General features: G+C 36.4%; 1 protein-coding gene and 1 pseudogene across 1 annotated transcript; one reads left to right on the top strand and one right to left on the bottom strand.

Moving 5' to 3' along the window:
- Positions 1-892: 892 nt before the first annotated feature.
- On the top strand, positions 893-1,027 carry LOC131937707 (uncharacterized; annotated as a pseudogene).
- Positions 1,028-12,105: 11,078 nt separating this feature from the next.
- LOC131937685 (ubiquitin-fold modifier-conjugating enzyme 1-like) lies at positions 12,106-12,594 on the bottom strand. The gene has a single exon (XM_059295289.1). It carries the CDS (start codon positions 12,589-12,591, stop codon positions 12,106-12,108), a length of 486 nt encoding a protein of 161 aa, XP_059151272.1. The 5' UTR covers positions 12,592-12,594.
- Between the last annotated feature and the right edge of the window lie 3,967 nt (positions 12,595-16,561).

The following is a 16,561-nucleotide window of genomic DNA, read 5'->3' as shown; positions in this document are numbered from 1 at the left end:
GACATAGATCTAAACAACACTTAAATGTTCTGTTCATTTAACGACTAACTAAAAATATAACACCCTAAAGTATCTTTGCACAACATGTTATGTTGTGTTAAGTCCATCCTATTCATAGAAGATAAATTATATTTGTCAACATCTACACGAAACCTTATCGTGTCTGTCACTTGGATTTATTGTAACATCTACTCACTGGGTGAAGAGGGGATACATAGTGCTCACATCTAAGACGATATAAAAACATTCACTTGTCGTTTACATGTCATGTCAGCTGTTGTATTTGCCTTTATGTTATCCAGCTAGTCGATATGTTATGTACATAATACATGTTATTCAGCTAGTTATTATACATAACTCCTAACCTTAGAAAATCACATACAAAGTAACACAAAGGGCACTTAATCTAAAGTGCAACGCTAAAAAATGCACATTTGGCAAGACACATTAAACATGATTAAATAAAAATGGGTAATTTCTCTATTTATATTAAACGACATGTTTATACGCTTGAACTTAGTTTTCCATTAATAAGACACATTTTTTACTTTTCCGCAAACAGTTAATTTTCATAACACATTACATTATTTACAATCTAGTCATGTTTAGTATATAACATTAAAGTATAATAGTATAAACGTGTTGTAAGTATTACAACAATAATCGATGCAGCTTGTGTATCTTGCTACAAGTGATGAGGTCAGGTATCACATAGGTATGTGTGTTCAATAATTTCATTGCAGTCAATAATTTAATAAGCACCATTCCACATAACACATATTATGAACATTATACTTTAAAACATAATGCATTATTAAACTATAATAAAGGCTATAAATCTCATATGTTCCTATTGACAAAGTTTTGTTCAGAAAGGTATGCATTAAACCAGTTCGCTTCTCGGCCTTTCGGCTAAGATCAAAGTGTAGTATCAGTTATATAATACGAGTATCTTAGTCATTTGGCTAGTCTATAATTGTAGGGTAGATTAATGGGCCGAAAGTCGGCCATATAAACCCAACTCATTAACCATCAACCATCAACCATCAACCATCAACCATCGACCACCAACCATCAACCATCAACCATCAACCATCAACCATCAACCATCAACCATCAACCATCAACCATCAACCATCAACCATCAACCATCAACCATCAACCATCAACCATCAACCATCAACCATCAACCATCAACCATCAACCATCAACCATCAACCATCAACCATCAACCAACAACCATCAACCATCAACCATCAACCATCAACCATCAACCATCAACCATCAACCAACAACCATCAAATACAAACCAAGACCGCTGTGAGGTAGCGCCCACACTTAATCATTAGTAATTTATCTGTTATATACGCTAAGGTTTACTGTGAACCTAACATTAACGGCTATCATCAGTTATTGTACAACAACATGACGTAAATCTGCTAATGGTAAAGAAAACATGCAGCATCCAGCTGAATTTATAAACTAATATAGATACAAATCGCTAGTATTATCTTAGCACAGTTAAAGCAATCACCGTGGGTGTGACGAGGGGGATAGGGAGAGTAACATCAACTCAATGTTGCAATATATATGTCTGAGGAAAACGGTTTGGTTAAGGATTGTTATAAGCTATATGTTAAACCATTAATGGGTGGGGGGGGGGGGGGTAAAAATTAAATATATTCAGCAGGAAAAAATTAAATAATTATAAACATGCGTATGCACATACTTACAAGAGTATGTATATATATATATATATATATATATATATATATATATATATATATATATATATATATATATATATATATACATATATATATATATATATATATATATATATATATATATATATATATATATATATATGTTTTCTTTCTTTTTTTTACGGGGGTGGGGGTTTCACCATCAGGATCCGCACCGGGTAACACCTCGCTCCGCCACTGCCTCCAACTACTCAACGATCTGATACTAAACTTCCTGCTATTATAACTCCAACTACTCAACGATCTGATACTAGACTTCCTGTTATTATAACCTCCAACTACTCAACGATCTGATACTAGACTTCCTGCTATTATAACTCCAACTACTCAACGATCTGATACTAGACTTCCTGCTATTATAACCCCAACTACTCAACGATCTGATACTAGACTTCCTGTTATTATAACCTCCAACTACTCAGTGATCTGATACTAGACTTTCTGCTATTATAACTCCAACTACTCAACGATCTGATACTAGACTTCCTGCTATTATAACTCCAACTACTCAACAATCTGATACTAGACTTCCTGCTATTATAACTCCAACTACTCAACGATCTGATACTAGACTTCCTGCTATTATAACCTCCAACTACTCAACGATCTGATACTAGACTTCCTGCTATTATAACCTCCAACTACTCAACGATCTGATACTAGACTTCCTGCTCAGCTGCACATGGCTTATCATCCCACTTCTCATTGGTCAGGTTATAAATCTTTCTACATGTTTCTACCTACTGACCTAACAAGTCCTTAGCTAAACTAATTTATCTCCTCCCCTTGACGTGTTTCTATTACATCAATTTTATGTCAATACAGGTTTGTTTTGCTAGGGTCACTATTTTAATATGTGTAACTGCTACACAAATTTGGATAACCCTGGGTGAAATTGTGTGATAGTTTTTTTACGTGAAACGTAATGTGTTAAAGTGTGTATATTTGTATGTGCACACAATACAACGATGGTCCCCTTATCACTGACATCACTGGTGTTGTGAGGCGAGCGATGAGACCAGCTGACATCTGAGACTACGTTATACCATTCAATGTTGTATCTGTACAGCACATATCTGTTTACAGTCGTCTTCTACAGTCTTGTTTTTTTTTTACCCAATTACATATGTTTAAGTCGATCTTATTAATCAGTGGCTGTAAAAAATGTATTTCTCAAGAGTCACATTCCTGCTTTACATCTTTACATCTATTACAATGGAAACAAACTTGTCATTACTACACAGCATAAGATGATATTAAAAAAAAACGTTTTCTTTGCGGTACTTAATGTATTGTGTTTTTATAACTAAATAATTACTTGTACCTGCTTTGTATGTAGACAGAAAAACTGCTATTATTAGTGTGTGGGATTGTGTTTATGGCTCTTTGTTGCTGAATAGGCGTAGTGCTTGTATGAGTGTAGCGTTGTCAAGTGTAGGGGGTACCCATCTAAGGGTCCTGTTGATTTTGTAGTTTCCATGAAGTGAGAAATGCAAGTATATGGTCCAGTGTGTTTTGATTGTGTTATGCATTGTGGTGACGTCAAAAGCGTTTGAGTAGAATTACCAAGTGTCAGCTCTGCCATAGTTGAGTAGAAAAATTTGATGATGGCTGATGAGATCTCGTATTATATGACCTCGCATGTTTGGTTTGGTTTCCAATTACCTGTTTGATTGTATTTTTGTAAATTTATCAGTTTTGTAACAACAATTTTGGAATTTAGAAAAAAATAACATTTTGATTAGTTAAACAAGTTAAATAAAAAGTCTAGTGACAATTTTAGCGCAATTTCCTTATGTTATCTAAAAATAGCTCTGTCGTAGCGTAAATCAAGAGCAGGGTTAGTAAAACCATTGGTTAGTTATTAAAACGTTTGTTATTAATTTTTTTCTCAGTTTTTTTACATGTTTTATTTACAATAGAGTTACATGACTAAAAACCATTGCGCGCCTAGCTACTGAACGTGATGACGGAGCCATTGAACGTGATGGCGCAGCTATTGAACGTGATGACGCGTGTGGTGTGTTTGGAAAAAATGCCTACTAATTCGGTCCAAATTTTAATTAATTAAAAAAAAATTTGTGACCGAACGAAAGGATATTTTTGAAAACTTTCTTCGGCAATATTGTTCTAAATTATGACAGGAATCGATTGGTAAATGTTTCAAGTCGCTAAGTGGTCTGGTTGCTGAGATAAGGGCCAAAAACTGCATTTTTTCGAGGTTTTTTGGTTTTACCGGGAAATCCATGAAAGAAACCCGGAATTTTTTGGGCCTAGGTTCATCCTCGTAACTTGCTTAACATAATTGCTTTTGGAACTAGTCATCGATATTGCTTCGTTGAGGAGGAGATACGACTTAAAGTCTGCGGACACACATCCATCCATCCATCCATCCATTCATTCATACATTCATACATCCAGAAATGACGGGTTAATAAACGCAATTCTCCAGAATGGAAATTGCGCTAAAAAATACACCATAATGACTGGCATATAGTAAGCACACATGCACAAACTGAATGACATGATTCTTTAATGTATATTTTGTTGTATGTTATTTCATTATCGATTACCTTTTCAAGAGCCCCTACTAAAGGATAGTCTAAACCTTACATCAACCCTAGTAATAATCATTCTGACAGCTATAACACTATTGTAAATCTGCAACAGTCCTCTCACGTCGCATGATAAAGTTACAGTTGACGCCGTAGTACAACGTCTATACCGTTGATAAATTTACGAATCTGAGACTAACAAAAGCAAATGAAATATTGTCAATGTATAGCCTGAACGATCAACCCGTTACAAAAAATATATATGTCTTGTACATAAGAAACCTAATGCTTTACCGTCCTATATAATACGTTTGTGACATCATCACAACTTATTTAAACACAACATCCATAATCATCACTAAAGCCATTACATCATCTTCTACTCCATAACTATTTTGATGGCCCATCCCAACAACATCACACCATCCCCTACACTGCCCTACACCATCAACGCTACACATTGTAATTACTGACACTAAAAGGGACACGTCCAGATTTTTTAGTTTGGTTCAGATATTTTAATTATTTAATAGTACTATGAAGAGTTATGCCCCATGTAGATATTCTACTTAAGTAAGGGGATTAATTTGCAACTGTTGTATACGTTATGTTAAGATTTATTTAAGAGCAATTTAGAAAAAAACGCTACAAATAGTATCTTCTTTTTATTTTATAAAAAAGTGTAATGGTATATTTCTGCAGGTTGATTCCGTTTGTTGAAGAAAAAGTATCTTTTATATGTGTAAACAGAAATATAAAGGTTAAAGAAATACGTTTTATGTTTTGTAGACTAACGACAATTTTAAAATCGATAGTATTAGCTGGCCTTGTTGCATTTTGGCGTATACCATTTTTCCTAACATAATAAATAAAAATAAAATAAATACACATTTACTAATGTCTGTACAACCTACTCATAAAAAGTTCATCTTGAACGTACAAAGCACATAATTCACTTACATTCATCGGAATATCTACTCACTGGGCGAAGAGGAGATACATAGTGTTCACATCTACGACTACATAAAGACATTCAATGATTTAACTGTTGTGCCAAATACATATATTTACTGCTGCTATATTTGCCCACTTTCAGAGTTTCTTCCAGGCATCTCTTCGGGGGGACGAAGCCCCCCGAAAAATTTTTACCGCCACCCCGAACGAAATGAAATTTACCTAATTTATCTAGAAAATATATACTTTTAACAGTGTCCGCCCCCCCGAAGAAAGTTTACCCCCCCCCCCCCCCCCCGAAGATTTCAGGTGCCCCCCCTCCCCCCCCGGAGAAAAAAGTCTGGAAGAAACACTGCCCACTTGTTATCCAGCTAGTCGATATGTTATGTACATGATACATAACTCCTGACCTTAGTTAAACCACATAAGAAGCAACACACGTTGGGATAACCCTTGGTTAAATTGTGTGATAGTTGTTGTATGGTAATATTTGTATGTGCACATAATACAACGATGGTCCCCTCATCACTGACATCACTGGTGTTGTGAGGCGAGCGATGAGACCAGCTGACATCTGAGACTACGTTATACCATTCAATGTTGTATCTGTACAGCACATATCTGTTTACAGTCGTCTTCTACAGTCATGCTGTCTTAGAGATTACCAGATTACATATGTTTAAGTCGATCTAAGCAATCAGTGGCTATAAATATATATATATATATATATATATATATATATATATATATATATAGGCTATACTTCACATGATTTACATTCCTTCTTTACTTTATTAAAAGGGAAACAAACAAATAATTACTAAACAGCATAGGACGAAGCAATTGCTTCCCAAGTTAAAGAAGAAAAAAAACCGTTTTGTTTTGGTAACTAATTTTTCGTGTTCTTATAATTAAGTGTTTGTACTTGATTTGTTTTTATTTTAAATATTTTTTTTAATAAAAATGTTATGTTTAATTTTTAAAGAGAATTTTAAAATTAATATAACGAATGTATGTTTTACATTTCAATGTCTGTATTTCCAATATTACTTTAAGTGTTTTTCTTCGAGGAAAATTCCGTGTCCAATAACGAGCCTATTTCTAAAAGGGAGAAACCAAGAAGATTGGATACACCTGGGGACAGTTGGAGAGACTCGTCCAGGACACCTGGAAAGCTCTTGTCAGCGGCCTATGTTTCCAGGAGGGACGACAGGCTAACATAGTCTAATAACGAGCCGATAAATACATGTGTACAGAATGCCATGCTGCATCACCCTCTCACCCACACTTTACTTTTTCGATTCCCCCTTACCCCGCAACCATGATCTGCATATTTTTTTCTGTCAGAAAACGCAGCACACATAACAGTAAACGGTTAAAAAATGCCCCACCATCTACCGAATGTTCATATATATATATATATATATATATATATATATATATATATATATATATATATATATATATATATATATATATATATATATGCATATATACGTATGAAGCAATTTAAATAGCTGCCATTGTAAATCTACACGTGACTTAAAATAACGAACAGAGTAACACAACAATTGAAACATTCAATACAACGTCTAGGCATGATGAAGAAATATTACAAGTCTAAAACATAATAAAATAGAACTTAGTATCGTCAACGTGTGTAGCCTGGCAGATCCATATCATCAAACACGTTACGTCATTCATGATGGTGTCGGTTTGGCCATATGTAGTTTTTCTACAAGTGGCTATTAGTCATAGTAAAAAAATTATATCGCTTTCATTTAGCAAGGTTTAGAAAGTTGAGCTTTGCCTCTCTAGATATATTGTAAAAGTTAAAACAAGTTCCCCTCCCCATTTATCCAACACAATAAAATAAAAAAACGCAGTTTAAAAAAAGTCAGCAGCACTAGGATAAATAGTTTAAGATTTTATTATTACCATAAGTTTTAAATAGGTTTTTGCGATGACTAAAAATTACACATTTTTCTTCTAAAAAAAAATAATAGTCATTTTCAAAAGCTTTATAAAATTCGATAGAGTTTTTCCGTCTGGTCCTGGAGCTATATTTAGTTTTATTCCGTCCATCGTCTTGGATATTTCCTCATATGTAATTGGAGTGTAGATTTGAGTGCACTCATCATGGTCTAGCCGTGTTATGCAATTGAGGTAGTGTTCTTGTATTTAATCGTCATTGTGTTAGCTGTCCCTAAAAGGGAATTTAGTAAAGTTGCCTTTTCAAACCTGACGGTCTATTGGGCAAGTGAAGTGCAGTTCACTTGTTTCTATGACCTCGGCATATGAAGAGATAGTGCGGTCAGCACTATGCCCAGCCGCCTTTACTTTCCCTAACGTGAGTTAGGTACCCATCAGAGTTGGGTGGACTCAGGGTCGGTCTACTGACTTGAACCCGGATTCGAACTCGATACGGGTTACCAGTCCAGCTCTCTACCGCTGGACCACTCCATCCCATCACAATAGTATCTAATACATTGTCATCCCCCCATAACTAGTACCATCACAGTAGTATCTACTACATTGTCATCTGCTCCCCGTCTCCCCCATTACTAATGCTAATACAACTACAATTATTCCTATCACTACAATTTTCCACAAGCATTTCTGTATGCATTAACAAGAATATTTCTGATTCATTTCATCAAATTGTAAAGATGTTTGTTTATTAATGCGTGCAGGTTTTTGCGCCTGTATGTCTCTGAAGATGGTTCGCTTTTCTTTCACTATTTATGTCATCGGCTGTGAAGACTGATAGATTTGCAACAATTTAAGTTGTTTATGATGTGTATTTTTTTTCACAATCATTTATGCATGCATACACTAGAATATACTGTCTCCATTTCATCAAACCAGAAATATGAACTTATAGTTTACTAATGAGTGTTTTCCTTTGCTAAAACAACGCAATATTAATAGAAAAAACAGTTATATTTGCTATCGGTAATCTAAATTATAATTTTTTTTAGGCCTGGCGTTGACACACATCTATTTAAAACTTGCTGATTTTGACCACATAAAAATGATGATAAACACCGAGACAGAATTGTATTAAAACATTACAGCTGACAGCAGTGTTCATTGATACAAGTAGAATCCCTGGCCCCTGTTATTGTTCAATCTAAGGACCATATTTGCTAAGACAGTATATGTGGAACTCGTAGTGCCAACTCATTGCTTAATGTGTGGATAAATATTGAATAAAATATTGAAAATGTTGAATAATATTGAATAATATTTTTTTTTAGTTTGGATGACAGTTTTTTGTTTCAATGAGAATTGCATTGTTTTGGTTACTTCCCATTTTATAATCTAAAATTAACAAGGTACATAACTGACAACTATGTACACAAGAGGATATACATTTAAAACAATTACATAAACATTATATATCAATGGTGGTGATGTCTGTGTCTATCGTAGATAATGAGTTTTTGCTATAATTCAATAGTCCTGTAAACACAAGACAGTTATTAAGCAACCCACTGGAACTAATACACATGGTCAGTTTTTGCTTTAATCCAATGGTACTGTAAACACAAGACAGTTATAAAGCAACCACTGGAACCAATGCCACACCCCGTCCTGCAACACAACTGACCCATAGAGTTACCAGGCACCATGACGTAGTAAATAACATGATGGGAGGGGTGGGGTATGGTTTATTGATAGAGTACTGGATTTTTTAAAACTAAACTGGTAAATGTCACAAACCGGATAGTATGGGCGACTGTCTTACAATGTCTCTGTAGTTGTTACGAACATTTGAAGTCGTCGACTGAGTGTAGTGTTATCGTTGGTTCAGGCTCTAGCAAATAATGCCGTCGTTGTCTATTTGTTTGTATCAATGGTACCTGAACCATTCACAGTCAAATCTTACATATGCATTGTTTATAAATAGAACATACACTAGGCACAAAAGAGGATGCAATGTGTTACTCATAAAAAATAATATAGTGCAAGTAATCAGTAGCATTTACTCTACGCATGTATGTCTACTATCTACAATAATCATTGTTTTGTTGTTTTCTTTTTTATTTAATATACCAACATTGTACTTGTAAACTGCAACATTGTAGTAAATTAATTTACAAAAGTGAAAGCAAAAGGATCACAGCAATTTATAAATACAATTTAATGAGGGAAAATACATTTTTGTTTTGTTTCGATTAATATTACATTATTCTGGTTACATCCCATATTAAAGCAAATTGTAGAAAGGTAAATAACTTGTATATATGTAAACTTGTTAAAACTTGAAATAAAATTAAATAAACGTTATTCTTAAATATGTATATTAACATTAAATTTTAGAAAAATAATTAGACTTAACGATGTTATGAATGATTTTTAAAAATTGTGTTTTTCTTATTTTTGGTTATGCATTTTAATTATATAAGTAATACCTTTATTAGACACAAAATAAAAAAAAAATCGAGAATGTTTGTTTTAATAAATGCTTCACGTTCTTGTTCTATGTGGTATTGACATTGTTTTTATTTCATGAATATAACACTATGCAAATTAATTATGAATTATCCGTATGAATTCACCCCGTAAACCGTCAGGTATGAAATGTAACTTGTTTTTACACATAAAGTGCCTCAGCACGGCATATCCCAACACCATGTTAATTAAAGTAACAATAATATACATGTTGTAGTTAAAGGTACAGTCAGACGTACTATCAACAATGCTCTTTAAATCGTGTCATTGGCAATGAACTAATCAACCAAAGATATTATTACAGATAATCGATGGACAAAAACAAAATGATTTGAAATATTTGCTAGTCAAGTACGACAAAAAATCCGAAAGAAAACTAAAATCATCTAAAGATTGTGTGGTTGGAGGAACGTCAAGATATTTAGGGGTGTAGGGAGACACGTTGATATGTGTAAATCACTGTCTTACAGCTAGAAATAGGTTAGGGTTGGGTTAGAGAAGTAATTAGTTTTAATTATCGATTATAATGCTTAAAAACTCTGGATGTTAACTCTATAATGGTACTGTAGCGATCGAATATATGTTTTTTTTGTCGTCAGTAAAGATTTGATAATTATTTTGTACACGCAGATTAGTAGTACTATAACATTACACCAACAATTTTTTTCATAAAAACGAAATTTTAAAAATTGTCTTAGAGCCAAATGAGTTTTAGTTATTGATTTTATTTTATATGCGATCACCATATCGGAGAGGCAGCGATTATATGTTGGCTTGTTTTGTGGTTATTCTGGAGACATAGTGAAAGGTTTGTGTTAATGTTGAAGTTAGTTTAGTGCGGGATGATATTGTGTTGACATGGTCTAGTCACAGTCGAGTGTGATATGGGCCTAGCTATTGTGAGATTTGGGATTGTATCGAGATGTTCTAGTGTGGTGTGTGGTAGTAGGGTTAAGGTTTAGTGAGGTTGTTGAGATAGGGCAACACTGCAGGTTGTGTGGTTTGGTTCAAATAGAGTCTATAACTAATGTGTAAAGTGATTAAAGATGTTTCATTTGTAATCCAGACAGCGCCTTTTGTAGAATATGTTTGTTGTGGTGTTTGCACGTTACTTATTGCATTTTATCAGCTTTTTGTTTTCTAATATTAATTTTTGCAAAATCATGAAGAAGATAATTTGTGTCACATGACCGTATGGGTTTAACCAGTACTACACCACATCCCAGCCTGATGCGGGTCACTGGTCTGACACGGGTCACTGATATCATTGGGTCACTGGTCTGGGGTGGGTCACTGGTCTGGGGTGGGTCACTGGTCTGGGGTGGGTCACTGGTCTGGGGTGGGTCACTGGTCTGGGGTGGGTCACTGGTCTGGGGTGGGTCACTGGTCTGGGGTGGGTCACTGGTCTAGTGCGGGTCACTGGTCTGGTGCGGGTCACTGGTCTAGGATGGGTCACTGGACTAGAGCGGGTCACTGGTCTGGTACGGGTCACTGGTCTGACGCGGGTCACTTTTCTGGTGCGGGTCACTGGTCTGGTGCGGGTCACTGGTCTGACGCGGGTCATGTGTCTCAAGTCCATCCTGAGAGCCGCTGACCCTCATATACATGAAGTGCACTATTTAAAAACATTATTTCCAACTGCGAATTTAACATATTGTTATTATTCACGTCTCTTAAAACATTCCGCATTTAAATTGTGTGCTGATGAGCCTGGATTATGCAAATTATCATGTGTATACCATTACTAATCTAGTATCTCAGACATGTGTAATCCACCCTGGAAACAGTCACAAAAGCACAATTCAGAAGAACAATACAATTTCCATTAAAAAAATGTGTACTTGTATATTTTATTTTACATGTGTTTCTAACAATTAGAGATTAACATAAACGAGATTGACTACATTTATGTTTTAGTTTTAACACACAATGTGATATACGTTTGACATGCAGAAAACGTAGGGTTCTAATCAAATATTCTTTATCAGTAATGTATTTGTTGCTTTCAATGTTGGTTTCACATAGAAAGCAGATGGCGTTTCGTCTTCTGATTGTGTGTGTTTTCTTCATTCTTTGTCGTTGTTGAAAGAGAGTAGGCGGTATCCGCACACTACCTTCCTGTGTACGGTCTGTATGTTTTGCAGATTTTGTTTTCCTTTCTTTTGTTATATTTGGACTGATGTGTTTTGTTAAATAATTATGTATCCATATTTGCATGTGAATTTCTAGCATTATGCTTGTGGCAATTCGTTAGTATGGGATTGATCTTTGTAATTAAATGATTTTTTTTTTTTTTTGCAGTAACATTTACTTTATTAAAATGCCTTTTTACGACAAATAAAGAAGAGTAGGATCTTTTAAATGCACCAAGTTCAACTTAAAGCAGGTTGATCTTGAAGTATACTTTTGTGTGCTGTAAATCCCTTTTGTATTAGATCAGGTATCTCCACAGCCAGCCATGGTCCAAGCCCAAGGGCCATAGCATGTGCAATACCAAATCTAGGAACATCACGTGCCCATAAAGGTTTAAAATGATCTGTTAGACAGATTCTGCCTCCCCTGTACATTTTTGCAATTTTTCCATCTAGCTCTGGAATAGCTATTTCAGGAGAAGTTGTAGGGTATGTCACTGGAATATCAAATTCAATGTCGAATTCATATTTGAGTAACTCATGAATGTACCAGCATTTGCCAAACCACCTAGTTCCTTCTTTATTGGACTCCAGCCTAAACCAGTCATTATCACTTTCTTTGTTGTTTTGTACATACTGTATTAATGCTTGGTATTCTCGTGGTCCGGCTTTGGTTTTTAACAGAGGAATTTTGGCTAAAGTTGATTTTGTTGCTTCGTCTACCATGGTGTATAGCTTTGTAATGAAATGAAGATAAAAGAATCCTAGTTATCACATCGGAAAAAGAATCCTAGTTATCACATCGGAGACAATGATAATAATTGGAAGTTTTCTCAACTATACAAAAAGAAAGTTAACTTATTTAAAGTTTTCCAAATTGTGAAAAGTGAAGACTTATAAGTAAAGATTACAAGAAATTAAAAATCATAACTTACAAAGTTTTGCAGACACATTTCAAACAAAAAGAAAGAACAATCTGCATATTACTATTAAATTAATATTAATATAATGTTTAATTATGTTTCGGAACCAAACTAATGGATTACCTCCCTTAAAATGTTTACATTTTAAAAACGGGAAGTAACTGTTACAAGTAACAATAATTGAGTGAATGCATTAAAATAGGGAATGTTGTGGTGGTGCAAGTCAAATGCGTCGAGAGGCAGAAATATGATTTTCCCCAGGTCAGCGATTTATTTATTAAAGTTAAAAAGTCTATAGAGAAAAGAATGAAACATCCATCTGAATAATTTACAGAGGAAGAAATGTTTTGTGGAATATTTTCAATATAAGTAATTCAATGACCGGGGTGGGTACGAGAGTGTGACCTACTTAGGTCGAGTCATTTTTATTTTGACATTGTATAATTCCTTATATGGAATGATGGTGTAACACCTGGGGTTTTTCCACTGACTTATTAAGGTGTTTGAGACATAGAAATTTTCCATTAAAATCTGATTGCATGATTCTGATCAGATGATTATCCCAACCAATGGCGACATGAGTTGAGGATAACCTCCCCTGTCACAGAAGTCTTTAATTGCACTGCACACTCGCAACACGAGGCAGTTTTTTCTTGACCTGGCAGTCTACGGGGCCGTTTTACCTCGATCAGGCAGCCGTCCATATTGTCCGGCTATAGAGTCTGACCATTTGAACGTGAGAGTACTTAAGACCTGTGTGTGCCTTGCTTTCTTCAGTTGATTTAGTCTTCTAGTTTAATATTACTTGTCGCTAAGTAAGTCTTGAAGCTACAGCAGTGTTGTGTGGCCTGTAGCTGTTCTTTAGACAGTGTAGAAATCTGTGATAGTGTTTTTTCCTACATCGTGTAAGTTGGGTTTTGATATTTTATACATTAAATATTTTATTTAGTTCAACCTTGTGTTCTGCCACTTCTGAGTTCGCTGATTAAAAGGTCGTATGTAGATTGGATGAGTGTTAATTACAATAGTATCACTAGCTTCCCTAGACATTAAATTCGAGCCCTAGTGGTCGTTGTGTTAAGGTTCATCCACTTAGGCCGTAAGGTATTTGCATATGACCCCGAAAAAAGAATCCGGGGACGTTCTCCTTCTATTTGGCTGATAGATAGGTTAACGTTACAAAGTGGGGGCTCGTCCGGGATTTAATCTGTCGTTCCAGTTGTTGTTTATATCAGTTGAATACTAAGGTTAGTTGGATTTAGTTGTTTTTATATCCAGTGTAGCGCCGTGGTCTTACAACGCGCGCTCAGGCTAGAGTATCTAGGTCAAATAAGCAGACGTGTCACGTCCTACATTTAGAGGTCAAGTACACGGCCCAACGCTGTGTATTAATTTAAAGGATCTAGGCTTGTTGTGATTTGAAAGTTAGTGTTATGGAGTCTTTTTTGGCTAATCCTACTGTTGAAGATGTAGAAAAGTTGAGTAGAAAAGTTTTGGTTAGTGTTGTTAAGGAATTGAAATTGGATTATTCTGTTACGCAGAAGTCAGAGGTGTTGAGAGATAAAATTGTTGTTCATTTTATTAATGAAGGGGTATTTGATGAAAGTTTGTTGGCTGGTGTGTTACTTCGGGAGGAGAAAGTTGCTTTAGAGAAGGCATTAAAAGAACAGGAGTTAGAGGTTAAAATTGCTTTAGATAGGAGGAGGTTGGAATTAGAGTTTGGTCAAGTTAGTGATGTCACTTCTCTGGTAGATCCAAAAAAGTTGTCGGTAGGGCAAGTGATTGCCAAATTTGGGAAATTAGTTCCTAAATTTGATGAAACAGATTTGGTCGTTTTCTTTAACTCGTTTGAGAGTTTAGCGAAGACATGTGAATGGCCCGAAACTTCCATTACTGCTTTATTGAGCTCTGTCCTTACTGGGAAAGCTGCAAAAACATACCAGGCACTCTCTCACGACGTTCAAAATAACTATAGTTTGGTCAAGACTGCCATTTTAAAGGCCTACGCACTGACGCCCGAGGCCTATCGGACAAAATTCCGAACACTCCGCAAGTTACCCACACAATCATATGTGGAATTTCTCTTTGAAAAGGAGAAAATATTCTCAAGGTGGCTACACTCTGAGGAAGTTTCTGAGTTTGAGAAACTCAGGTCACTTATCCTAAGGGAAGAATTCCTATCGTCCCTGCCTGAAGAGATACGACTACACATTCTGGATAACAAGATAACTGACATCCAGAAGGCTGCTGAGTCGGCTGACACATATATGTTGGTGCATAAGAAACCACCAGTGTCAGGAAACCGCCTCAACCCCGTGCTTCCCCTTTTTGGCAGCAATCCTCCTGTTGGCCAACATTTGAAGACATCACAGTCCAGAGAGAAACCAAGATCAACTCTCAATCGTCGAGCAGTATGCCAGTTCTGCAAAAGGCCTGGTCACCATGTCAAGGACTGTTACAAACGTCTTCAGAATAACAGAGAGGTGGTGCGTACTTCCGCGCACTATGCTCTATCCCCTCAAGCAGCCAGTTCAACTATGAACTCAAGAATTCTAAAGGACTCTAACCCTAAGTGTCCGCAAGAAGGTAGTCAAGTCTCCACACATTATGTGCAGTCACATTTTGACTGTTCTCGCCACCATCCAGTTTCTTCCGAGTCTACCGATCTCGAGGGATCGAGAAAAGTTGACTTTTCATCTTTTATCGCCGAAGCCATCATTAGCAAACCAGGTGATCCGTTGTCTCAGCGGAATATCACCGTCCTAAGAGACACCGGAGCGTCACAATCACTCCTTTTGAAAAGTTCAATGGACATTACACCTGAGACGAACACCGGAAGGATTTCCATTATCCAGGGAGTGGGGACAAAATCTACTGTCGTCCCTCTACACAAGTTTGCCCTGAAACATCATCTCGTCGAAGGTGAGGTCATTTTAGGTGTGATAGATAGTATTCCTGTCCCAGGAGTACACCTACTTCTAGGGAATGACCTTGCGGGAAGCAAAGTATACCCCTGTACGGTTTCAGACCCTTTGTCAACAGTTCCAGATAATGATTATGAACTGTATCCTGCATGTGCGGTGACAAGAAGCCAGACCAAACAATTGGCTGACACAACGTCTGAACCACACCTACCATCATCGTCAAGAAATTCGACTCCCAAACTGGAGTCTATGCTTCCTGAAAACACAAGTCTGGGCTTACCCCTGAGGATATCTCAGGACGACATCATTAAAGCTCAACAAGTCGACGCGGAACTCAAAGCAACGGTCGAAAAATCTCTATCGTCTGACGATGGAGAATATTTCTCCGAGAACGGCCTCTTCTTTCGTCGCGCTATACCAGTGATTGCCTCACCAGCCGAACCATGGTTGGGTAAAAACCAGCTGTGGGTCCCTCCACCTTATCGGCATGAAATACTTAAGCTGGCACATGACCATCCAATGTCAGCGCACCCAGGTGTCACTAAAACGACGGCGAAGATCAAAGAACTGTTCTTTTGGCCCAAAATGAGAAAAGATGTGTCGCGTTACTGCAGAAGTTGCACGAACTGTCAGTTGGCCGGAAAGCCAAACCAGACAATTCCTAAGGCCCCTTTGAGTCCGATTCCTGTATTAGAAGAACCTTTTTCTAAAATCGTCATGGACTGTGTAGGTCCCTTGCCTAAAACCAAGGCAGGCAACGAGTACCTACTTACCTTTATGTGTTCAAGTACCCGTTTTCCCGAGGCGATTCCCTTACGGAACATTAAGGCAAAAACTGTAGTCAGAGCC

Source organism: Physella acuta, unplaced genomic scaffold (assembly GCF_028476545.2).
Source record: "Physella acuta isolate Inbredline_101_S28 unplaced genomic scaffold, ASM2847654v3 ptg000218l, whole genome shotgun sequence".
NCBI classification, from domain to species: Eukaryota; Metazoa; Mollusca; class Gastropoda; family Physidae; genus Physella; species Physella acuta.
The sequence above is the reverse complement of the archived record's forward strand: the minus strand, read 5'-3'. Positions and strand labels throughout refer to the sequence as shown.

Excerpts from the sequence above, each read along its gene's own strand:
- LOC131937685 (XM_059295289.1), bottom strand. The coding sequence starts at position 12,591 with ATGGTAGACGAAGCAACAAAATCAACTTTAGCCAAAATTCCTCTGTTA.